At 42.0% G+C, this 25,822-nt stretch overlaps 1 protein-coding gene across 4 annotated transcripts in view; it reads left to right on the forward strand.

Moving 5' to 3' along the window:
- MAP7 (microtubule associated protein 7) overlaps positions 1 to 24,641 on the forward strand; it is a gene marked incomplete at both ends in the record, with an annotated part of 168,258 nt that extends 143,617 nt beyond the window's left edge. For 2 of the 4 annotated variants that reach the window (XM_080806940.1, XM_080806937.1), the window contains 10 exons: positions 4,696 to 4,811; positions 5,153 to 5,436; positions 7,414 to 7,642; positions 9,005 to 9,188; positions 9,376 to 9,477; positions 10,301 to 10,351; positions 10,486 to 10,543; positions 13,117 to 13,219; positions 21,095 to 21,318; positions 23,081 to 24,641. In XM_080806940.1, the coding sequence (XP_080663066.1) occupies positions 4,696 to 4,811; positions 5,153 to 5,436; positions 7,414 to 7,642; positions 9,005 to 9,188; positions 9,376 to 9,477; positions 10,301 to 10,351; positions 10,486 to 10,543; positions 13,117 to 13,219; positions 21,095 to 21,318; positions 23,081 to 23,091 (1,362 nt within the window). Of the gene's footprint in view, positions 1 to 4,695; positions 4,812 to 5,152; positions 5,437 to 7,413; positions 7,643 to 9,004; positions 9,189 to 9,375; positions 9,478 to 10,300; positions 10,352 to 10,485; positions 10,544 to 13,116; positions 13,220 to 21,094; positions 21,348 to 23,080 lie in introns of those variants that run through there. The other 2 variants (XM_080806939.1, XM_080806938.1) reach the window with 1 other exon arrangement.
- Between the last annotated feature and the right edge of the window lie 1,181 nt (positions 24,642 to 25,822).

Consider the following 25,822-nt stretch of genomic DNA (forward strand, 5'->3'; position numbering starts at 1 on the left):
TTGGATGTCTGGGTAGTTGTTCATCATTAACATGTTAGCTTCAGAAAGCCTAGCTGTGGATAAAAAGCCATAGTTAGAACAGCTTTGCCCCCAGAGGTTGGGGACTTCCTGGAGGGGGAGAAGCCCTTAGCAAAGGAAAAGCATCTTGTTATGGATAAAAACACAACCTAACACGCCAGGAGGGAAGGATGAGAGCAGACCCTTGGCCAACAGATTAAAGGGGAAGGATTTGTCATCACATGATTCAGAAGCTCTGCTTTCTCACCCATTTTAATTTTTTTTTTTTATGCCGTCTTCTTCTGTATTTGATTTATTGGTCATCTTTTCACCTCCTTACCAAATACTAAGGCAAATACCTATTTCTGGAAGTGACTCACAATTCCTTTATACCCCAGAGCTGCCCCTTGGAGTTCAGCTGAACCGCCAGCCACCAGTGGTTATGGAACACTTGAGAAATGGCTAGTGGGGGGGAAAAAAAGAAAAAGTCACTAGTGAGAATGCCAAAGAGAACTTTAAATTCAATTTTCTTTTTTAAAAAATGTTTAACTATAGTAAAAAAGGAACACAATTTACCATCTTAACTATTTTTAAGCATCCACTTCAGTAATGTTATGTCTATTCACATTGTTGTGCAGCCTATCCCCGGAACTAATTAAATCTTACAAAACTGAAACTGTCCCCACTGAACAAGAACTCCCCATTTCCTCCTCTCCCAACCCCTGGCAACCCACCATTTTACTTTTTGTTTCTTTGAATTTGACTACTTTTAGACATGCCATATAAATAGAATCATTTGTCCTTTCATGACTGGCTCATGTCACTTTGTATACTGTCCTTAAGGTCTGTCCACCCATGTTGTAGCATATCACAGGATTTCTGTCCTTTTTAAGACCAATAATATTCCATTGTGTGTATGCATGCATGTGTATACACATGAACACACGCGTACACATATACCAGATTTTGTTAATCCGTTCATCTGCTGGTGGACATTTGAACTGCTTCTGCCTCCTGAATCTGAGTAACACTATGATTAGCCCTGCTGTATATGTGGGTAGCAAATTATCTCTTCAAGATCTTACCTTCAGTCTTTTGGGATATATACCCAGAAGTGGGATTGCTGGGTTTTGTGGTAATTCTATTTCTAGTATTTTGGCGAACTGCCATGCCATACTGTTTTCCATAGCAAATGAACCATATTACTCATATTCCCACCAACAGTATAGAGGGGTTCCACTTCTTCCACATCCTCACCGACACTTGTTATTTTCTGGGGTTTTGTTTGTTCTATGGTGGCCATCCTAATAGCGTGAGGCTCTGTCTGATTGTGATTTTGATTTGCGATTCTCTAATGATCAGTGATGTTGAACATCTTTTTATATGTTTGTTGGCCATTCCCATATCTCTTTTAGAGGAAAATCTATTCGAGTCCTTTGCTCATTTTTTAATCTTGTTTTTTAATTTGTTTTATCTTAATTTTAATTTTTGAGTTGTAGCATATGTACATATTCTGGGTATTATGTATTCTGGATACTAATCTCTTATCAGATATATGATTTGCAAGTATTTCTCTTATTCTATAGTTTATTTCCTTACTCTCTTGATTGTATCCTTTGATACATAGGAGTGTTTAAGTTTGATGCAGTTCCATTTGTCTATTTCTGCTTTTGTTGCCTGTGCTTTTGGTGTCATATCCAAGAAATCCTTCATTACCAAATCCAGTGTCATGAAGCTTCCTGGTTTTTGGCAGGAATTTTATAGTTTTAAGCACTACATTTAGGTCTTTAATCCATTTAGAGTTAGTTTCTGTCTACAGTGTAAGGTAAGGGTCCAGCTATGTTCTTTGGCGTGTGGATATCCAGTTTTCCCAGCATCATTTGTTGAAGAGACTGTCTTTTTCCCCATCGAGTGGTCTTGGCACCCTTGTTGAGGATCCTTTGACTGTGAACGTAAGGATTTATTTCTGGGCTCTTGACTCCGTTGGTCTCCATGTCTCTCTTCACGGCAGTACCACACTGTTTTGATTACTATAGCTTTGTAGTATGTTTTGAAATCAGGAAGCAACTTTGTTCTGACTTTGTTCTTTCTTTTCAAGATTGTTTTGTCTATTCAGGGTCCCTTGAAGTTCCATATGAATTTAGAATAGATACTTCTCTTTATGCAAAAAATGACTTTGGATTCTGATAAGGCTTGCTTAGAATCTATAGGTCCTTGTGGGTAGTATTGACATTTTAACAATAAGTCTTCTAGTCTGTGAACACAGAATGTCTTCCCATTTGTGTTCTTTTCATTTCTTTTAGCATTGTCTTTTCGTTTTCAGTGTAGAAGTCTTCTGCCTTCTTGGTAAAGTTTATTCCTAAGGATTTAATTCTTTCTGATGCTATTATACATAGAAATGTTTCCATAACTTTTTTCAATTTTATCTGATTTTAATTCATTTAGATCTAAACTCAAATGACCAAATATGGGTAGTGGTTAGCTTATTGTACAGCACAGATGTAGGACATTTCTGTTATCACAGAATGTTCTATTGGACAATCGGGGTCTTGGAGTATTGTTCTATATTGTCTCTTTTGAGTGTTATTTGTATTCTAACCCTAACTCTAATTGTAAAATCAAAGTCTTTGTCCTGCTGGTCCAGTGTCCACTGACATGTGCACCTTGCTGTGTGTGTTCCACATTAACCTTGTGGAAAATGTTAATAGGAGAGATTATTGTACAGACCACTGGCTATTAACTCAGATCAGGGAGGCTATGAGGAATGCCTTTACATGTGTGGTACCCAGACAGGTGATTGGGTGACAAGACCAGTGAAAAGACATCTAAAAGATCTAAGAGGGTAAAACCATCTACCTGCCTGAGGATGTCATCTCAAGCATTCAACATTTTTCTCAACCTCTCTTTGCCTGTTTCCCTACCTCTTTAAGGTGAATAAAGGGAGGGCAGTTTTAGAAAGAATTGGTTCAATGGCACTTTAACATTTTTTTTTAAATCCAAAAAGAAGGATTATACAGTTCTTTGTAGGTTCTTTTCCTCGATGCCTGTCTTATCAAGACACAGATGATGAAATTCATCCCTGTTTCCTCTGCATCACAAATTACCCTGAATTATTTTCCCATTCAGATCACTCCTTAATTTGATTTCAGCCAAAGTAAAATGTTTTGAGAAAAAGGAAAAGAAAAGTTACTTGAGGTGCTAAATGCCAGCTTCCCTTGGGAAGAGCCCCAGGCCTTCCACTCTGGCACTGATATGCTACAGACATGATTGCCACCCAGTATAGCAGCCGGAAGGGTCCCCTGTGCTGACTGTGACATCTGCCACCCAAGGACAACAACTGACTTCTGAGGCCTCACCTCCCACCTTCTGGGACCAGAAATCAGGGCAAAGGCTGGTCAGGCAGCCACAAGGGATATAGAGCTGACACGCATCTTGTAAAGTTCTTCCCTGCCCCAGTGTTTGTTCATTAGTTTTATTTAGAAATTCTGGGAAGACACTGAGTATTATTTGATACTCACGTTTTCCCCCCCACCTCTAATACTCATGTTTTCCCCCCACCTCTAGCCCAGTCCATCAACTAGGATGCTACTAAGGAAAGTGGAGAGAAGCAATTAGAAGGGATGCTGAAGGGGAGCAAGAAGGGGGAAACAAAGAAAGGAAGAGGGGAGTTAACGCTTGCCCCAGGCAGGAAGGAGAGAAAAAGGGGACACTACCAGCTTCTTGGCCCTACAGCTGGATAAAATAAATAAAGTTCTGTCCCTTGCCTTCGACTCCCACAGTCTGCTTTCCTGCAAGGGTCGCATGGAGTAGGGTACTGACAGGTGCTCACACACATGCCTCTGGCTAGTATCCAGTCCCATCCCAGGACCTTGTTGGCGTGTTTTAGATACTTAGAATGAGTCTTTCTTGCTCGGTGCAGTTTGTTGTTGTTGTTTTTGTCTTTTTTGTCGCAGTTGGCTATAGATTACCAAACAGTTCTGGGTTTCCTTTTGTTCATTTTGACTTAGAAAAGGTATCACCTCCCTGGCTGAATTTCTAGTGCACCATTAGAAGAGGAATGATGTTTTGACCCACTCTCCCTTTTCCATTTTATCCTCAAAGAAGATTAAAAACAGCTAAAATTCTTCACCTTGAACCTGAGTTTTCCTTCAAAGGCCATTAGGTGAGAAAGGAATTACTTATATAGTATCAGTATAAAGGGAGAAAAGGAATTAACCTCTGATGTAGCAGACACATAAATTTTTTAAAAAAGTAAGTCTTGAATATGTTATGTTCCAACATAGGGGAAAAAAATGCCAAAGAATTAAAATGGGGGGGGAGGGGCAGGGAGAAATGGAAGTCACTTTTATTTTGATATTTGTCTGGGTTAAAAAAAATAAGAGAGAATTTGCCCCAGGTTATTGTAGGCACAAAGTAAGTATAGGTGCTTTCTAAGAGTATTAGTGTATTTTTTCTAACAAATGTAACTCCACCTCAGACATCCACAATTTTATTATTAGTGTCAGATGGTGTTAATTCAGTTACATGGTTCAGGTCTGAGGTAACAAGGGCTTTTTGTGGCAGTGTAATGGATATAAATGACAAAGGCTGGAAATTTTCCAAAAAGTCACTCAGTGGGTTGCAGCTCCACTATTGATACTGTGAATGGGACTGTTCCACTCATAGCAAAATCTGATTATTGTGTTTCTCCAAACTTAGGGCTATAAAAGAGAGAAGGAGAGAGAAAACCTACCATTCCACCCCACATCTGGCATTCGGAGGGCACTGTCTCCATCTCATTCCAAAGCAAGATCACCAGCTCCCTCCCGACTTTGGTAAGTGAAATTTAAGAGGTTGGCTGGGTTGCTCCATGTTGAAGAATCTGTAGCTTCTGTTCTCTGAAAGCAAACTATTTATTCTCTCCCCACTGTTTGGCATTGACTTAGGGAATAACATTTTTCCTTGTAGGAAAGGAAAAAGGAAATAGGATTGAGTCTCTAAAGTGAATATTTCTCTGTTTGCTACATAAAAAAACACACCAGCTTGGTATCTTCATTTCTTTTCCTTCCTGGTGCTGGCATTCTAGGACTATCACGTGGTAGAGGAGTGGGGAAAGGAAGGGTCTGGCAGGCTGGCTCTGATGGCTCCCGTTCTCTTTCCCCGGTGTGTTGCCCAGGTTGCCATCCAAATCCTTCCCTCATCTGCCTGGCACACCCAGACCAACCTCGTCCTTGCCTCCCGGATCAGTCAAAGCAGCCTCTGCTCAGGCCCGGCCCCCATCCCCTGGCAACATCCGCCCTGTCAAGAGAGATGTCAAAGTGGAACCCGAGAAGAAAGACCCTGAGAAGGAATCCCAGAACGCTGCCAAAGAGCCATCACTTAAGGGCAGAACACCTTTAGTGAAGGTGGAAGAAGCCACAGTTGAAGAGGGGACACCTGCTGAGCTGGAAGCTGCTCCCAGTAAGGTTCAGCTGCCTTGTGATGCAGCGTGGGTTGCCTGCTCTTCCTGGGGGACTAGACATTTCCTTGAAGGTTAATTTCAGGAACTTTTCCCATGTGTGATTTTCTTATGTATAAAGAAAGGAACATCCAAGCAAAAGCCTGTCATTGGAAGCACAGCATATTAATTCAGGTATGATTTAGGAGACCTTTTATTGACTGAGTCCAGATTTTCACAAAACGTGGTGTTCAGAGCCCCCACATCAGGATCGCTTGTACTAGTTAGCTCTACTGCTGTGTAACAAATCAGCCTAAAACTTTGAAGCTCATAAAAACAGTTATTATGTCACACAGATTCTTGGGTCAGGAGTTTGGAAGCAGGTTAGCTGGGTGGTTGGACGATGGCGCATACATATGGCAGAGCTCCATTTCCTGGCCCACGAACCTCTCTGTGGGGCTGCTTTATGTCCTCACAGTCTGTCTCTACTGGACTCGCTTACCGGCTTTCCCCAGAGAGCGTGATCTGCGAGAGAGCCTCACGAGCATTCCACACCTTTTATGCCTGGTCTCAGAAGTCATACACACAGAAGTCACAATTTCTTCATAGTCAGTTCATCAGAAGCAAGTGACTACGTTCAACTCATACTCAAATGAAGGGGATTGGTCTCACCCTTTTACAGTGAAGATCTTCAAAGGGTTTATGGAAATCGTTTTAATTCACCACTTCTGTAATGTTTCAAAGGACAGAGCCCTGGCCCTGTCTTAGATCTACTGAATCCAATTATGTGGTAGACCCAGGGACCCTGAAAGACACTAAGCTCATCAGTCAATTCCTGTGCAGGAATGTCAGATAAAATATAGAACGACCAGTTACCCTGTGTGTAGTGGAGCCCAGGGACCACTGGCTAGCCTCTGGTGCTTGACGGAGGTCAGAACTCATTTCAGAAGATGCAGTGGATCTCATCCCTGCCAGACTAAGCCAGATGTTTAGCCAGAAGCTTAGAATCACCTGGAACCAGGAATTCAATATTTTTTATTGAAAGTTGTTTTCATTCAAAAGTTTTCTCCTTAAGACTTACTTTGAAGATGGGGGTAGGGACAAAGAGAGAATAGATAACTCAGACGAGTGACAGTGTTGTTTGAAAGTGGAAGGGTCCAGTATTTGTTTGCATGGAAGGAGAGAGAAGAGAAAGGCTGAAAAGTGTCCCGGGGGCGGAGAAGAATGTGTTAATCTTCAAGGGAGGGTCTAGAATACCAGAGATCACACCTCCCAGTGGAGCATCTCTGTGGGACTCCTGGCCTTCTAGAGTGGCTCTCTGGGCCATTTCCTCAGTGTGGATCAGGTCAGAGGACTTGTACTGCCATCTTGCATCTTGGCATCAAGATGGACAGGGGAGGCCCAAAAGGGTAAGGAATACGAGTGCTGGCTCCTGAAGAGGCCCTAGGCTCATCCCGTCTCGGACCTGAAGACAGCTCTGGGTAGGCAAAAGGGACTTCTTCATTCATCTTCATCGGGTGTCATCTTCCCAGCCTGAATCTGGGCTCGTGGCCGGGACCCTGAGGATGGTCATAGAAAGGCTTTGGTCCGGTAGTAACAAATAGTCACTAAAGAGAAGGAATTTTTTAAATGTAATGAAAGGCAAATGGAAGATCTCATCTTCTTTTTGTTCAGAGTATAACTTCCCACAGAACCTAACATGAGGCTCCGTACAGAGTACGCATTTGATATATGTTGTTAACTGATTAACTTGTATAAAAATAGGAGCCGGTGACAGAGTGTCAGCTTTGTTGGATGTCTCCCTTACACATGCACCTTTTTGTTATCTGTTGCCTGGTTACAAGCAGAATACAGTGAAACCGTGAGAACACCCAGTAATAAACATTCCCTTTTCTTTTATAATGATGAATTCTAGGCCTGGGGTGTGGGGAATGCTAGTTTTCGTTTTGTTCTTTGGGTTTTGTTTCCAACTGGTTTTCTCCTTGTACCTGTTTGTACAGCTGCTTCAGCCCCAGCCTCGACTCCGGCATCGGCCCCCACTCCAGCGCCGACCCCAGGCCCAGCCCCAGCCTCACCATCCACTGTGACTGCCGCCGCTTCCCCCAAGACCTCCGCAGGCACCACCGACCCAGAAGAGGCCACGAGGCTGCTAGCTGAGAAGAGACGGCTGGCCCGAGAGCAGAGAGAGAAGGAGGAAAAGGAGAAGAGGGAGAGGGAAGAGCTGGAAAGGTAAAGCAGTGACATTGTTCAATGAGCAGGGACATCCTGGGGATAACTTGGATTAAGTCTTCAGTCTGAGAGACAGGAGCTGGTAGTAGTGATGAAGGTGGATGGACTAGTTACTTCGGAGTCATGCCTCTGATCACTAAGTGATTTTTTTTTAAATCATGTTTTCTTGTTCTTCTTTTTTTTTAACATACTTTTTTTTTTTAAGATTTTTTTATTTATTTGACAGAGAGAGAGATCACAAGTAGGCAGAGAGGCAGACAGAGAGAGAGGGGGAAGCAGGCTCCCCACTGAACAGAGAGCCTGATGCGGGGCTGGATCCCAGGACCCCGAGATCATGACCCGAGCCGAAGGCAGAGGCTTAACCCACTGAGCCACCCAGGTGCTCCTACGTTTTCTTGTTCTGATGACAGTATAACAACATTGATGGAGAAAGGTTTAAAGAAAGAAAAAAATCTATCCATAGTCTTACCAGTTCTCAATCATTGGCAAAGTGGATTTTGGGTCATCCTTTCTAGTCTCTGAACACAGTAGGGGTTTATAGACATACATAAATATGTACACACACACCTATTTACATAATTATAACCACAGTATGATGACAGTAGATGTACAATTGTACAGTCTGATTTTTTTTTACTGAAAATATTTCTAATCTCCATATTTCCTCATTATCTTCCTAATAATCCTTTTAAAGCCGCATGCTAGAAGCTTGTGTTTTCTTCCTAAGAGAACTCTCAGCGAGTAGCTGGGTGAGATAGTTCAGTGCCCCATGATTGCCTGCTGGGCCGGATGGGAGGGACCCTTCGCTTCCTCGGCCTCCTCCTCCAGCTAATACAACCAATGTCAAGGACATTGTTCTTCAGACAAGCAGAGCTGCATCTTGGGGGAGGACCGCGGCCCCAGTGCCAGGCAGCAACTTTGGACACACTTGCTCACAGCAGGGAGCTTACGTGGTCTGTCTTGCCCTGCCCTGTTAACAGAACATTGTAACCTTTATTAATTTACGAAGACTTCCGGGGGGTAGGAGGGGAAGGAATGTTCAAACTCATTACTAAACTGTCCCATTACTGGATAAAACTAGTCTGAGCCTTTAAGAATAGTTCGGTTGCACATCCTTTCCCAAAACAGGCCCTCCTCAAAGCATTAGTGGTTGCACTTTCCTTCTGTTTACCACGAGGCAGCGTGAGGCTGGGGAAATGGGGGAGGAGGAATAGAGGGCGGCTTCTCTTGGACCCCGAGCCATGCTGTGAGCGGGTCCGGGGAGATTTTCCTTCCAGCCCTCAGGCCGCAACCATCAACTCCAGCCTTTCTTCAGGGAGCGCCCCCGGTGCATCTCTGCTTTGTGTGTGTGTCTTTTTCCAGACAAAAGAGAGAGGAGCTGGCGCAGAAGGTGGCGGAGGAGCGGGCGCGGCGCAAGGAGGAGTCCCGCCGGCTGGAGGCCGAGCAGGCCCGGGAGAGGGAAGAGCAGCGGGAGGAGCAGCTGCGGCGGCAGGCGGAGGAGCGCGAGCGGCGCGAGCGCGAGGACCAGGAGCGCGCCCAGAAGCAGGTAGGGGAACCCCGCCCCCCTTCCGGCCTGGGCCTGGGTCGGCGCAGAGGAGCAGAGGAGGGCACCCGGCGTGCGGGACGAGTCCCTGCAGCGGGGTGTGTGTCCCTCGCTTGCTCTGGGGCGCCCGGTGCCTCCGCCTCCCGGCAGCCCTTCCCGCCTGAAGCACAGACCCGCTTCCTGTTTCCAGAAGGAAGAAGAAGCTCGCCTTCGCGAGGAAGCAGAGAGGGTTCGCCAGGAGCGAGAGAAGCATTTCCAGAGAGAAGAGCAAGAGCGTCTGGAAAGAAAAAAGGTGATTGTGTCTAGAACAGACATCTGGGGTGCTCATTGTCCCCATTCTTCCCCAGCCTTGAAGCCCCCAGACCAGGAGACTAACTCACCGCTCTGAGAAAACAAACGCGCGGGGCGCCTGGGTGGCTCAGTGGGTTAAGGCCTCTGCCTTTGGCTCAGGTCGTGATCTCGGGGTCCTGGGATCGAGCCCCACATCGGGCTCTCTGCTCAGCAGGGAGCCTGCTTCCCTTTCTCTCTCTCTATGCCTGCGTCTCTGCCTACTTGTGATCCCTGTCAAATAGGTAAAATCTTTTAAAAAAGAAAAAAAAAGAAAGAAAGAAAGCAAACGCGCTCTGCGCATTCCAGAGAAACTGAAGTCATTCTGGGTATTCATCATCATCTCCAAAGAAATCTGTCCTCACAGTGTGGACCGCACCAAAAACGGTTCCTTCCGGTTCATGTGGCTTAAGTCAGTTCCAGCCTTGATGTGAATAATGCCCATTAAAAGGGAGCAGTGGGCATTATAATTGCCCAAAGTAACAGAGGCGTTCGGATGACCCATCTGCTTAGTCAGTGAAATGTGCCAGGCTTGCCTTCTTTCCCTATTTGACCCCTTTGCTCAGTTCTCTTTCTGGGGTGTCTGGGTGGCTCAGCCGTTGGGCGTCTGCCTTCTGCTCAGGTCATGATCCCAGAGTCCTGGGATCCAGCCGCGCATGGAGCTCCCCGCTCAGCGGGAAGCCTGCTTCTCCCTCTCCCACTCTCCCAGCTTGTGTTCTCTCTCTCGCTGTATCTCTCTGTCAAATAAATAAATAAAATCTTTTAAAAAAATTCTCCCTTTTTTGTAGCGACTTGAGGAGATTATGAAAAGAACAAGGCGAACAGAAGCTACAGATAAGGTACTGAGGAGGCCATTTTTAAACTATTCTTAATGGTTTTTTTTTTTCTTTACTTTCACTTGCAACTTTAACATTAAAAATCTTTTTTTTCTCTTTTTTTTTCTTTCCTTTTTTTTTTTTTCTTTTTTTGGTAGAAAACTGTTGATCAGAGAAATGGAGATATAACCAAGGGAGTTCTCACTGGAGGAACAGGTATTTACTTCACTGAATTCAAACAAATTCAATTGTAGAATTTTTGGATTGACTCTCTAGAGATGAAGATATTCGTTGATTGGGGGGGAATAGTACTCATTGACTTACAGAAGCTTAGGTGTATGTCCGTAGATTTTCCCCTTGTGTAAAACTCTCACACTTCTCAAAGATGTTTTTTCATATTTGTTTATACTCTAATAGTGTGCTTAATATTTTAAATCATGTTATATATCCACATGTGTGTATATATGTTTGTATATATCTGTGTGTATATAGATATATGCCTATACAGAGAGATAATAGACACATATAAATATTTATACACACGTGATTAGAAGAATTTTCTTTGTGTTACAAAATTAAATTTCATTTATCATTTATTGTCTGCTAAAGTAGCATGTATTTATATTTGCTCTCAAGGACTCTAAACTTGCACATTTGACAACTCGTATGTATGGCAGTTCTCACAAAAGAATTTATACCTTTTTAACTTCTGACTTCAGAATAGAGTTAAAATTAGAAATTAGTTGAAATTTCATTGGAAAGTTGTTGATACCTCTAGGCTTTGGACAGAGATAATTAATTTCTTGGTGATTTTAAACCAGATTTGCTTGAAATAAAATTTACCTTAGTGCATTAGTACCCAAATTCAATTAGTGTTCATTAAATGGTCTCTTTGTGTCAGGTACCACCTACATACATTTTCTTCTTTAATTTCCGCTGCAGCCTGTGGGGTAGAAGTGGTATATCTTGAAGTCAGCAAGCATTTTCGGAGACCTGCCAGTGCAGGTGCAGATTCAGTGTGAACAGGCCAGGCCAGGTCCCTTGCTCCCAAGGAGTAATTCATTCAAGTGGCAGGCCCAGCTCATACAGCTGGAATCCAAGCTTATGATTGTTCTATGATCCCCCATGGTCTTCACGATCGTATGTACAGGTGGTTGGTACGCAGCTCATCACGCCCTCTTCCTCTTTCCTCACTTACAGTATCAGTGTGACAAGAAAGAACCAGAGATACCTCATTACCCTTGGCTGTTTTTTTCTTGTAAGACTAAGGATCAAATGAAATGATCTATGTGAAAAAAAACATTTTCTGTAAACTCTAGAGGCTTTCAAAAGTTAAAATGTTGGTGTCTTGGGATTTGGTTTTATTTCAACAGAGGCTATCCGAGTTTCTCAATGTTGTGATCCCTTCTTAGTGAGCTTTCCATGCTTTTTTCAACACGCCCTAATTATATTTGCTCAGAGAATAACCCTAATGGTTGCCTGTTAACCCCATTGCATTTTTAACAGGTTGTCTCCACAAATGTCATAATTCATGGAGACTTTACGCAGGCACGACCCTCCATGAGTCATCAGAATGAGCATTTTAGGGTGTAAATTGCACCAGTACGGGGGTTTTTTGAGTGTAGTTAGCACGTGGCCGGGTTCCTTGTTTATTTGTTTGTTTTTCCATCTTTCCCCCATCAATTCTTCCAATATTCTTTCTACCTCAGCCTGAGAACCAACAAAACCAAAAGGGAAGGTGCAACTTTTCAGTCATCATAACTGTGTTTATCAGCACTCATAATAAATCTGGTTTGAGTTAATACTGCTAAAAAGAGGCCTGAGGGATTATCTAACAATAATACTGCTAAAAAGAGGCCTGAGGGATTATGTGTGGTTGAGGGCTAAATGGTGTTACTAGTGCTCCAAAGAGAATTCTAGGGCAGGCAGACAGCCGAGGTTACAGACCTATCAGAAATCTCCAAGGCTGCCTATTACCACCTTTGTGAATTTTGGCTCCTTTAATAAAGTTATTAATCACTTCTTCAGTTATCAGACTCTCTGGACCTCTGGCAGCTTTAGTGAATTTGTGCCAGGCTATGAAATAACACTTCCTTGGAATTATGTTTCAACTATTTCTTCATGTCGAGCTGAAACCATAAACTGCCACAGATTTCCCTGAAACTCTAATCAGTATGAAGGTTTACAGGACTTTAAGTAACCCTGGCTTAGATTTTGGAGTCTGTCGTCAATATTGTTGGTGTAAGCTGGACTACGTCACTGAGCATTGAATGACAAGGTGGCTTGATAAAGTACAATTCACTGGCCTTCCATTCATGAAATCCCTTTCATTCTAAGTGCGACTAGAAGTAAACTGAGTTTAAAAATTATTTTTTATCACTTAAGGTAGGTCATGGTGATTTGCTCTAAATTTTTCAGAAGATATTCACCATCAGCCTAATCAGGTCAGCTTACTGCTATCTTCATCAGTTGCTTTGGTTTCAAAGTTACATACTTTTTGTCCACAGTCAATTTAGTGCAAACAAAAATAATAACAACACTGATTTCCAGCCTTACACGGTTCTAAGTACTTTGCATATGTTAATACATTTAATTCTCCCTGTGGCTTGTGAGGTAGGTATTCTTATTCATGAGGAAACTGAGGCACAGAGAGTTTGTGGCCTGCCCAAGGTCACACAGCCGGTAAGCAGCAGAGCCAGGTCATAAATCTAGGCCTTCTGGGTCCTGAGATTTAGGGTCGATTCTAGAGTCATAGTAACCATTTGTCCCATCTTCTTTGCTGTGTCCAGTGGTATCTGCACTTCCATGTATGACAAACTCTCCAGGAAATGGAGAACCAGTGGCCAGCCCACATGCAGTTACCTCACACCAATCGACAGTGACTGTGGAGAGGTGAGTTAAACAACTGGGCCCTTTTTCCTGATACACATGAGAGCGAAGCGCTAACCCCATCGGAACTTCCTAAGCCTGACAGAATTTCAAAGTTTTAACATCAAGATTTATTTTCCTTTGTGTCCATTGTTTGGTAGAGCTAGTAATTCTGTAGTCAAAGAAAGGGAAAATATCTTTTTTCTTGAGTCTTTAAATATGATAGTGAGGTTTGTGTGTGCCTATTAAAGAAAATTACAGGGAAGCATTTTATTTGTATATATTTAACATGATCTAGACCATATTCACACCCTTTAATAGCATATTTTCACCATACATAATATTCTCGTGTGTCACAGGTTTGCTCTACAGTAATAAAATAATTTGGATGCCACTATTTCTTATATTGGTAGTAGGGCTTCTTATTGAAGAAACAGTTGCTAACAACAGTCAAGAAAGAAGTGTGGGCTGAAAAAAGATTGCCTTTCTCTTCTTTGGTATTTATATTGATAGCATCTTAAGAACACTCTCAAAAATAAAAAATCAGGTTAATCCTAGCCTGTGCCTAAAAATCCAGGCATAGAGATCTCTAAAAAAAAAAATTCAACTATGACTTTTTTTTCAATTTACTTAATTCTTTTATGTTTTCCTGTTTCTAATGCCAGGTGTTTGCTAACATCAGAAAATTAAAAGTCCTCAAATTAACTTTTTTCTTAATCTAAAAACACACCCTACACAGCGTTTTACAATATTGGCTGTGATGCAAAGATAAGTCCTTCTAAGATGTCCATAAGTCATAAGACATCCATTGATATCTTTCTAGGACAGTAAAATCTTTTATTTCTCCCACTGTAATACCAAAGAAAAGAACTTTCCTGAGAGAGAGCTTATTAATAAGCTTTCAACCATGTTGAATAAATTTATTATCCTCATTAACTAAGATATATATGAAGTGATATTTTATGCTTTTAGTCAGTTTGATTTTCAAATACAATATTCATCCCCAACAGCTATAATTTATGATCTCAGATTCACTGACTTCAAAAAAAAATGAGACTTTTATGAAAGAATAAAAAGTATCACAGAGAGAACCCCATTACTATAAGGACCAGGTTTATTAAGCCATTGATAATTTTATCTGATCAATAACATTAGTTTACATTAGCTGACTTTTTTCAGTGGTAAAATCATCAAGTAGTTAATGATTGCCCGAAACATAATTTTACTCTGTGAAATGAGATGGTAAAATTCTATTTCTGATCATTGATTTCACCCATTGCTTTTCTCTGTTTAAACTGCCTTCAGACCTCAAATCTCTTTTCATAAAGTGTACCGTGAGATCACTTGGCTTTTACTTGGCACTGACACAGTATTTGTGTACCCAATTCACCCTAGTTCATTTGTCATCCACCCTTGCCACATAAGCTCTGAAATACGAATGTAAAATGAAGCACTAAATCATGTGGTGAAACTCAGCTTTATGGTAAACTGCCATGTAGGTGATGAGACTGTTCTATTGGAGTTTGGTTTTGGGGGGGGGGGTTTGTTTTTCAATTTTTATCAGAATGAAAACATAAATTTGTAAAGTTCATCTAGGGAATTGGATCCCATTGATCCTGGCCTCTAGGGATCGTTTAATGCGGTGTTCTGTTTGTTCCCCATCGCATGATACACGGTTTGTGATTATGTAGCCCAGGAACCCCTGCTTCCCTCAATTATTTCTAAATTTATCTTCCTTGAATTTATCCACACCAATCTTAAAACAGCGTGTACCTCCACTTAGCATCATCTCTTTAGTAACAAAAAGAAGTGCTTTTTATTTTTCTTCCGCCTACCTATTTGCAATTCCAAAGTTAGGACCCATGGTTGTCAGAAACTAGGTTTTAGGGGATAAGTCCTTTCTCACAATTTCCATACCTTTTGTAACTTTATAGATTTTATTTCTGTTCTCTTTGTGCTTTCATCTGATAAAGCGAGTAGTCCTCCTATGCTTAGTCTGTCAGTCAGGGTCCAGTCAGGAGAGAGAAACCAGGCAAATTAATTTGAACAGGGAAGTTTAACTTCAAGAATAATTATTACTTGGGATGAAAGTAACAACAGATTACTAGTAAGAAGTGAAGAGAACTCCAGAATACGGTCTAAGGCGTGGCCACATCCCTGAGCCATACCCAAGCAAGAGTGCCCTTCCCCAGGCTTCCATCCAGACCCTGGTGGCGAGGGTATAGCTGTGACCCACTGGATGGTGGACAAGTTCTTTTATGAAAGAAACTTGGTGGTAGGACTTGCCAGATACCTACCTTCTAGAATGCTTAGGAGAACTGTTCATGAGGTGGTGTCTCAGTTCTGCCACAGGTTGGCTCTGGCAAGGTGCTAGGGCAGCTGCTTCTGCTGCAGGGGCTGGTGCTGTGGCAGCCTCGCACGCACCAAGAGCCGGACACTGGGAATGCCACGAGGGTGTGCTGCAGGGGCCCGCTGAGCAAGCACAGCCACACCAGGAAGCAGAATTTTCCTCGTGCCGTGTCTCTCCAGCAGCCTTAAAGGACAAACCTCAAAGATTGTGCCGGCTGGCAAAGGATGATGATTTAGTTTATTCCAGTTTCAGAACAAGACTGAAGGATGAATTTGGAGCTGAGAGGCCAAAAAAAAAGAAAAAGGAAAGAAAAGTAAGGAAAAACCCAAACCTGACAGGCTCACCTTACCTTTAAAAAGGCTCCTTCTCCAGCTCTTTGTCATTTTAGTTGTATTTTCTGAAGATTCTTCAGCACGAGCATGGGGTTGAGGAAGAAGAGCTTTAGAACCAAAAGTCCCAGGCTGGATTCTTAGTATTATTCCGAGAAATTGGTGACTCTGGGATTAACCTACTTAAGTAAGATTTAGTTTTTGTCGTCTGGACCTGAAGAGGTCTTTCCCCAAGGTACCAAACGATCCAGTGAGATATTGTCTGTGAAGGAGCTCTGGAAACTGTGTTGCACTCTGCAACTGTTAGATAGATGTTACTCCTCTTTGTCCCTCTAAGGTGCAGTGTCCAGAAGACGTAGCATGCTGGTGTGGCTGCAGTGTGGTATTGTAGGAAAATGCTTTTACGTCGTATCTGATGTCCCATCTTCTCCTGCCCTGCGTTTTATTGGCTGCTGCTTTAACCATAAAAACATGAGGAATCGCTGTTACCTGGATCTGTTTTCTGGTGATTGGCAGATCTCTCTCATCCGTTGTCCCTGAGAGCTCTTCATCTTCTGAGGATGGTTCCGCTTACAGTGGTTCTCTAAACCCACTGCCCTTTCTGTCCCTGACACTTTAACGATTTTTACCTGTTATCCTCAAGGACTTGCGTTTCCCAGAATAATCATTATCTGGACACTTGAATTTTTCCTCCTGCACGTCTTCCAGATTATTATAACACTGCTGTTAGCACGGACCCCTGAGGCTGTCTGCCACTCATACTCTTTCCACCGGGAGAAGGACCACTACTAACTTTTCATACCCTTCCCTAAGATGGTCTCCTGTTCACATCCCCTTTGCTTCAGCAGGGACTCACAGTTTTACTTCTGGAACCCTGTGAAAGGTTTTTCAAGTAACAAATAAATGGCATCCATGAATGTTCCCTTTACCCCCAGTTTCAAGTCGACCTTGGTACCACTTACCAAGTCATTTTTTACCTCAGTGTGTTATGGCTAATGAAACATTCCATAATCCTCGTCATCAGTTCACGTGTTTATTAAATACCCTACCACGCCCCCAAAGTAGAGGCATAGTTCCCTCCAGCCTGCTCACTGGGAGTTGAGTCACGGATTGGAGATCCGCCGGGTCCCTTCTGAAGACCCAGAGATGGGCGGTCCCCTGTGGAAATCCACCACGGCGAATGCTGTCAGCACACGGAAGGGTGTTTTCACTAGAAAACACCACTCCAAAGAACGAATACTTTTAGTTCAGAATCGGAGAAGTGAACTTTCCCTAATGCCTCAGCTACCTAATACATTGGTTTGCCTTGTCTTCAGGAAGAATAAATGAGTGCCGTGAACTCGGAGACATTCTCCCCCCACCCAACCCTGGGGATATGTCCAAGCGTCCTAGTATTTTCTAGAAGCGAGGAGGAGCAGCAGTTCCTGGTGCAGAGAAACCGTACACCAGTACCACCCTGAACCTGACTTCAGCCCCGAGGGGCCTGAGTGACCTGGCTGGCCCCTGTGGTTTATAGTGTTCTCAGCCTTCTGTGTGCAATGCCCTTTAAAGCCTGAAAGCAAGTCTTCTTGCCCAGCGGGTTCCCCGCTGACAATAGGTAGACTGAAGAAGGTTGGAGTTACCAAAAGTCTGGCCAGCTTTTACAGGTGCAAAGAAATATATGAGCTTGGCCAAGATGATTTCTTACTCCAGAAACCATTTTGGGTTCTTGAGAATGAGTATTTGTAGAGGGAGGAGCCCACAGAATGGAGGAGAGTGTTTATTTGTGGATAAGAAACCTGCTTTGAAACAAGAAACAGAGAACACAGATGAATGTGTGAGTACAAGTGTATGTGGGGTGTGGAGGAAGGAAGACATTATTTTAAGCTTCTCAGGTCATTCTGATACAGTCTCCCACCCCCAGCAGAAAATCTGTTCTAGAAACTGAAAACTTCTCATGGGCTACCGTCCTACCCTGCTAATACTCAGAAGACATTTCATGCCTGTTCTTTGCCCCAGGCTAAGATCCTTCACTCTTAAGAGAATAATCCTTCACTGTTAAGGGATATGTAGTAATTTTGGTTTTTGACCTTGTGGTTTTCCTTCAAACCGTAGGAGTTTATCATTGTTTTTAGTTTGTCCTAAAGGAAAAATAAGCCCCTACCATTCAAACAAAGAGAGGTATCACTTTTAATTTTAAAGTTACTTGTAAAATAAATAATTTTTAAAAATTTTAAATAACAATAAAGGTACTTGCTATACCATGATAATAAATATCAAGAAAGAATTAGGTCCTGGCTATAGTAAGACATATGGACTGTCAGATTCCCACCATGATCCCAGCTCCTTCCCCAGGTAGATTTTATTTTTCATTTTGTTTTTTAAGTAATCTCTACACCCAATGTGGGGCTCGAACTCATGATCCTGAGTTCAGGAGTTGCATGCTCCTCCCACTGAGTCAGCGAGGTGCAACCCTAGATAGATTTTAGCAAGCAAAGGGCACAGTTTTGAAGATGCTTGCATCCAGCTTCAGCTGCCTGAGTATAGCCAAAGAAAAGGTCTTCAAAAGCTGGTGATCTTACCCTGAGAGGACACACAAATGATATTCCCTAATCCCGGTGACTTCAGTTTGAGTTTTATAGTTTCTGCCGGTCACAGTGTCTTCTGAACATTTAATAATTGTGCATCCAAAGTGTATAGCACAGTTACTCCTCTAATTGCTAGCAAGTAAGAATGGGTGGAGAGGTCAGGTAGGAGTGGGAGGGGAAAATGAAGTCAGCTGTTGACTCAAGTCTGGGTTGGCGTAGCCATTAAAACTTGTTAGCACACGCAAGCCTGGAGGGTGAGGGCAGTTGAGGTGGCCAAAAAAACGGGACTTGGAAATGCATTCCTCTTCTTTACCTTTTGCCAAAACTTCTCCTGAAAATCACCATAGGATGAGAACCAAAACCATTTCCCTGGTTACAGAAAGCCCATCAATGATGGGAAAGAACCAGGAGGGTAGGGGGCACCTGGGTGGCTCAGTCAGTTAAGCATCTGCCTTCGGCTCAGGTCATGATCCCAGGATTTGGGGATCCAGCCCCTCATTGGGCTCCCTGCTCAGCAGGAAGTCTGCTGCTGCCTCTACCCTGCCCTCTACTTGTGATCTCTCTCTCTCATGCTCTCTTTCTCAAATAAATAAATCTTTAAAGGGGGAAAAAAAAAAAAGACCCAAGAGGATGGGTTTGGTGACTAGTCCAAGCACCTAGAGCAGCGGGTGTCAGGCAAGCAGTGGGTGTCGGGCATGCACACGCATGCCCTTCTGAATCACTACTGTGATGCCAAGCCTTCTTGGTGAAATAGCAGAAAACCGCCATCATGCTCTGAGTTTGTATACTGTTTTTATGTTATTTTTCACAGACTTTTACAAATAATACTTTAAATGTACCCTGCAGTACCTTGTGAGGCACTTAGGACAGATATTTTTTGTCCCTAGAAGAAAAGGTCTATAATTTTATGTATTTATTTGACAGAGAATGAGAGGGAGAGAGAGAGCACAAGCAGGCAGAGCAGCAGGCAGAGGGAGAGAAGTAGGCTCCCCACTGAGCAGAGAGCCTGAAGGGGGGTTTGATCCCAGGACCCTGGGATCATGACCTAAGCTGAAGGCAGACGCTTAACCAACCGAGCCACCCAGGCACCCAAGAAAAGTTTTTGGCTTTTTTGTTGTTGTTGTTGTTTATTGTTGTGTTTAAGATTTTATTTATTTATTTGACAGAGAGATCACAAGTAGACAGAGAGGCAGGCAGAAAGAAAGGGGGAAGCAGGCTCCCCACTGAGCAGAGAGCCCGATGCAGGGCTCAATCCCAGGATTCTGAGACCATGACCTGAGCCGACGGCAGAGGTTTAATCCACTGAGCCACCCAGGCACCCCGAAAAGCTTTAATTAACAAAAATATACCAAAATATCTAAATCAGAAGTGCTTTAGAATGTGTTCCGAAAATCATTCTTGCAAATAAGGTAAACTCTTTCCTCAACAGGGTAAAAAAGCAGATTCCTCAAAATAAACAAAAAGCAATGGAAAAACTGGATGCATATTAGCTTTATGTTACCATTTGGGAAGGAGACAGAAAAAGATGAATTGAGTTGCTAAAGTTCAAGCAGTTGGCATTGTACTACAGACCTGATTTTCTGATCTCTAGCCTCTTTCCATAGACCTTCCTAAATTAAACATTCCTATAGTTAAACATGAGTATGTATTAGAAGTTAAGACCTTCACAATTTTTGTTTCATATGGTTAGTCTTTTCCATTTGGAAAATTTAACTCTAGAATTTTGTCAAATAGGGTCTTTTTTTTTTTTTTTTGATACATGAGCTGCGCACTGAACAAAATACGAAGCTTGTAAATATATGCTTATTGTGGCATTCAGATAAAGTGAACAATCTAGCATTCATTTGTACAGGCATTGTTTCTACTGCCTTGTAAAGCAGAATAATGAACATATATAAGGCTTTCAATTTGGTTATGGAGCTTCTAAAGAGAGGAAAAAACCTAAGAGGAACTGTAGGTAGAAAATTAAAGATTGGTGGCCAATTAAATGTACCTCAAAAATAAATCCAAGATACTGAGCATGAATTAATGAAGAAGCAAGGTGGGGTCAGAGGCAGATTTAAGGGGTAAAGATAAGGATGGTCTTAAACAATATACCTATAAAAAATTTGCACGTAATTTAAGAAGCCAGAGGTACCCAGGAAGGGCTAGCATCTGAATAGCCAGATATGTACAAAATGGCATAATGAGCGGAACACAGGACCAGAGCTCAGAAGATCATGCATTCAGTTTGAACTATATGTCTCAGTCACTCTATGACTCTACAGATTATCCCCGATTCCCCCGAATTTCCATCCCCTCATCCTTGAAGTAAAGGACCTAATATGGGCTACTGGTTATCAAACAAAAGGTGTGTGAAAATGCCTGTGGTACAAATTGTTATGTGTGTGTTGACAACGATGATCTATTCTAACTGATAAATGGTTCCATCTGGTAAATTTTTTACAACAAAAACGGATTTTTAAAAATAAGAGTAAAATTGCAAATATGTCAAAATCCACCATTTTTGTGAATGATGTGGTCCATCACTGTTAACATTTGATTCTAAAATTCTAAAATGATTTATTACAAAACAGTATCCACTTGTTTTAAAAATGTTTTTTTCCAGCTTTAATGCTAACTCCTTTCAATTTTGACTTTTCAATTTCCCTAGTACTCCCAATTTGGAAAAACAGCCAAGTGAAAATGGAGTATCTGTTCAGAATGAAAATTTTGAGGAAATTATAAACTTACCCATTGGATCTAAACCATCCAGATTAGATGTCACCAACAGTGAGAGCCCAGAAATTCCTTTGAATCCAATTCTGGCCTTTGATGATGAAGGGACACTTGGGCCCCTGCCTCAGGTAGACGGTGTTCAAACACAACAGACAGCAGGTAAGCTTGCCTCAAGCTCCCTTCAGTAGCCTTCACAAACATGTGACACCACCTGAGGGAATAAACCTCAGGTGTGACTAGGGCAGCTTTGTTCTTCTAGGGACCACATGGAAAAGATTGTGTAAGGATCATAGAAATTGAATTTTGAATTGCATTGGGCAAATTCTGAGGCCCGTCCTATTCCCCCAACTGGGTGTACAAATCCAGTCGGCATCACCCGCTGGGTGTCCATCACCTTCTCCTCACAGAGCAGTCCTCACTGCTCAGAAACACTCACTGTCAGAACAGGCTTCCTATAAAGACAAGCACTTAATGCCTCACCATAATGCAGGGACCCCCCCCCACCCCGGGCCCAGTTCTGCCCCCTGGTGTTTGTTCCATCTTTCCCAGCTCTTCAGATGTATGAAGCCTGCCATCACATTCGCCCATTTTTCTCTTGTCCTGGTTTAGCAGCTTAGATGATATGCCATTGTCCTTTTTAAATGTAATAAGTTGGAATTAGATCATGGGACCCATATTCAGAATTACGAGCATATGAACCCAGTGGGGGTCTGTCCTCCGTGGAGTGACTGTTGCTGTTGTTGAAACGACCAGCGACTCTCATACCATCTCTGGGACTCATCCTTGACCTGGAGTCTTTGTGCAAAAAGAACAATAGCTTTGTATGACCCAGAGAAATAAGGAGCAACATCGAAAGTTACCAACTCAAGGGTCACTAGCAGCTCAACAGCACGATCTCATCAGTCTCCGACATGAGTGGAATAATGTCAGCTCTGGCTCTTCTCAAACCTCTTTGAGTTCTGTCAAGTTTCTCTTCTCAGCAGATCACTTTCATGTATCAAGCAGCATCCCTTTATAGTATTATGGACAGAGCTGGCCAAATTCAGCATGTTTAATGGAGTCAGTGCAGAATTATCTATAGTCAAGTTGTTTTGTTTTCAGATTTCCATCTGTGAACTTGTGAGTCCTCTTTCCCACTTTAACTGGCTGGAAAAGCCAGTGTTGGAGCACCTGTCCAAACGAAGCTAGGCTTTTTTCCTTCTCTAATAGACTGACCTTGGGAGTCTAACGTCACCTTACGATCCCCTTCTCTAGATTGTAAAAGGAAGTTATACATCCCACCCCAGGTCTGCCATCCTCATTCTTAAGACTCCAGGAATAATCTGCTGGCATGTATGTTAGTGGAAACACTCCCTCCTTGTCATGTTGCAGATTCACAGAGAGGAGAGCAACACCCAGATGACCTTTGGCATCACATACTAGGCCTTACCTCACCTTTTGATTTATCTATCATCCCATTCTCACTGTTTCTGCCCTTCTGTAACTTCTGTAGGAACAGAATCAAGTGTCTGTGATCTTAAGTGCTGTAAGGGTTCTTTTGGGGTCATGATTGTTTTTCAATAAACGTTGATTTAGCCATATGTTTGGGGCCTGAAGCATCAGGTGCTGAGGGTAGAAGACTAATGTACATCAGTCTCTAACATCAAAGAAGAGTACAAGTGATGTATGTCCTTTAGAAAAGTGAATGATACAGCCTAAGCTGAAGGTAAAGAAAAGAACACGTGTTTTCCTGCCAGTGGTAGAATTCACTAAAATACAAGATTCTGAGGAGATCTTATATAAGATTCTGATGAGTTCTTATATAAGACAATGTATAGAAAAGCATGGTAAAGTTTTAGAAATGTAAGATATTACCATAGTATTCTTGACATAAAATTTTAGATAAATAGTAATCTGATCTTTTTTGTGTCTCCTAATATAGAAGTTATATGAGCATCTCTTCAGAAGAACCAAAGCAGAAATTTATAAAGAATTTCTACGATTAATGGAATTCCTTCCATGCCATAAAGGAGCAACCCCCTCTCCAGTTTTCTAAAGATTTCTTGACCATCATTTTGAAAAGACTTTATTAAACCAGCTAAAGACAACACTGGATAGCTTTTCTAATAATTTTCGCCAGTAGAGGAAAAAAATGTTCCTTATCCTTCAGTACTTTAAAACGGCTTTTTCCGGTGTGCTCCTTCTTAGCAAATCAATATTTTTCTGCATTCTCTAAAAGATGAGAGCATTTGGCTATTTAAAAAAATATCGGGCTGAACAGGCATGATTTTTCACATAAATATTTTGGTCTTTAAAAGCTAACATAAAATTGGCACAAAAAATTTACCTTTTACAATATAATACTTGAAAAGTAAGTACCTCTTTGCTCTACAAGTAGAGTGAACAGGAGAGGTGTTTAAATTAAGCCTGTTTAAATATTACTGCAGAGAGTTCTATTTGTAGAAGCAAACTATAGGCAGGTTACCAGGTTCTTGTAAATGCAATTTGTACATGGACATTCTGCAAACCCAGCTGTCACATTCTTGCATCTCTTTTTGCAAAAGCATACTAAACAGTTTTAAAATGTGAAAAAGAAACATTATTTTTTCAGAGCAAGAAAATAGACTGTCCTCTTAAATAATGTATTTATAAAGTTTTTCCAGATAAACTAATCAAATAAATTAGAACAACGTGACAACATTGCAAACTTTGATTTATTAGATGCATTCCTTATGTTACCATGAGAGAATGTTCGTGATGATTCAGGGCTATTTCTGATGTCTGTACATTGCTGCTGTCCCCAGTGATGGTGGGACTTACCTTTGCCTTACCTGATCACAAATTATGTGGGGGAGGGGGGTTGGAAGGGGAGTAAATAAACATTTACTATTTCTTTAAATAAAAAAAGAATTTGGTTTTGCTCGTTTAAGAGCAAAGAAAACCTGATGGAATGTTGACTATGTTTGGCACACAGAGCACTGTGCAGGTTACCTTCACAAACGCCCTCCTTCTGCGTGGCTCCCATCAGCTCTGACTTTTCACTCTTCACTTTTGCTGCTGAGCTTAGCCGTGCAAACTCGCACTTTGATCTACTAGCATAATTCATTTTTATTTTACCATTTTAGAAGTTACTACTAACTAAATGTTGAAGGAGAGGGGACTCGGAAGGAACGCTTTTGTGTGTGTGTGTGTGTGTGTGTGTGTGTGTGTGTGTGTGTGTGTGGAGTGTTTGGAAAGGTAAATGTCTAGCAGTGTAATATGTTGGCTTTATTAAAAGAAGGATTGGGTAATCTATATTGAATGAGAAACTATTCATTTATTAAAATCCAGGCTATAGTAACAGCTGTAATTTGTGAAAACATTAATTTGGGGGTTTTCCCTATTCTCAGTTGTCCATGTACGTGTAGTCATATTAAAAAAAAAAAAAAAATCTGTTCAACAAAGTTGTTTTATTTGTTTAAGTTGACCTAGCACGAAACACCAAATAAAATGTGTTTGACATAGTTTTACTTTTAGATTTCTCATATGTTACAACTTTACTTGGATTGAGTCTTGAGTTTTCAAATTGCCCTTCATTCAATCGCAGTGACATTTCCCCAGCTTCCTTTGAATGGGAATATAGAAAGGTTTATTCAAAATTTAGAACAATAGTTCTCTTTTGGCTAGGTTTTCCTGGTTTTGTTTATATTTTTAAATTTGAGCCATCATTAACAAACAAAGCCTTCTAAGTAATCAAGTTTTAATTAAAAGTGACATAAAATTAACTATTTTTTTAAGATTTTATTTATTTGAGAGAGAGCAAGAGAGAACATGAGCAGGAAGAGGGGCAGAAGGAGAGGGAGAAGCAGACTCCCCAGGACCCTGGGATCATGACCTGAGCCAAAGGCAGATGCTTCACCAACTGAGCCACACAGGTGCCTGTAAAATCAACTATATTTTTAAAACAACAGTACCAGAGGATGACCTGGACCTTTACAATGTCTTGATTGCTTTTTCTCCAGCCCTTAAATGTCAATACCCGCAAGTCATAAAGAAATCTTTAGTAGGTACTATATCAAGGGCAGTGCTCAGGGATCAGATATGATCCTCAGCGTGAAATGAGGGTGGATGACTTTTAGTTTCTTTTTCACACCATTGTAGACTGTCTAGGCCAAAGTAGCCACCAATCACAAGTTCCTTTGGTAGAGAGTGGCCCACCTCTCCTGGAAGGGGTAAGGCCATATGTCTCCTCTTGCCTAACCTCATTCCCTGGTGGAACATTACCATAAAAGCAAATGTAAAACAGAGTTCTCGCACGTGAACAAACGTTAATTATCAAGCAGTGCCTTTGCCAAGCTTGGGTAAGTTCCTTCTCTGTGCGTAATCCCACAAATGCCTCCATCAAAAGATTCACAGTAACACCGAAGCAGTGATAGTCTTTTTTTTTTTTTTTTTGAAGATTTTACTTGTTTGATAGAGACACAGCGAGAGAGGGAACACAAGCAGGGGGAGTGGGAGAGGGAGAAGCAGGCTTCCCGCTGAGCAGGGAGCCTGATGTGGGGCTCAATCCCAGGACCCTGGGATCATGACCTGAGCCGAAGGCAGATGCTTAATGGCTGAGCTACCTAGGCACCCCCAAAGCAGTGATATTCTGAAGACGGAAGTAACCTAATTGAAACAGGCGGTGCAGTCTTAAATGTGTGGG

The sequence above is a fragment of the Martes martes genome (genome assembly GCF_963455335.1).
Source record: "Martes martes genome assembly, chromosome: 6".
NCBI classification, from domain to species: Eukaryota; Metazoa; Chordata; class Mammalia; order Carnivora; family Mustelidae; genus Martes; species Martes martes.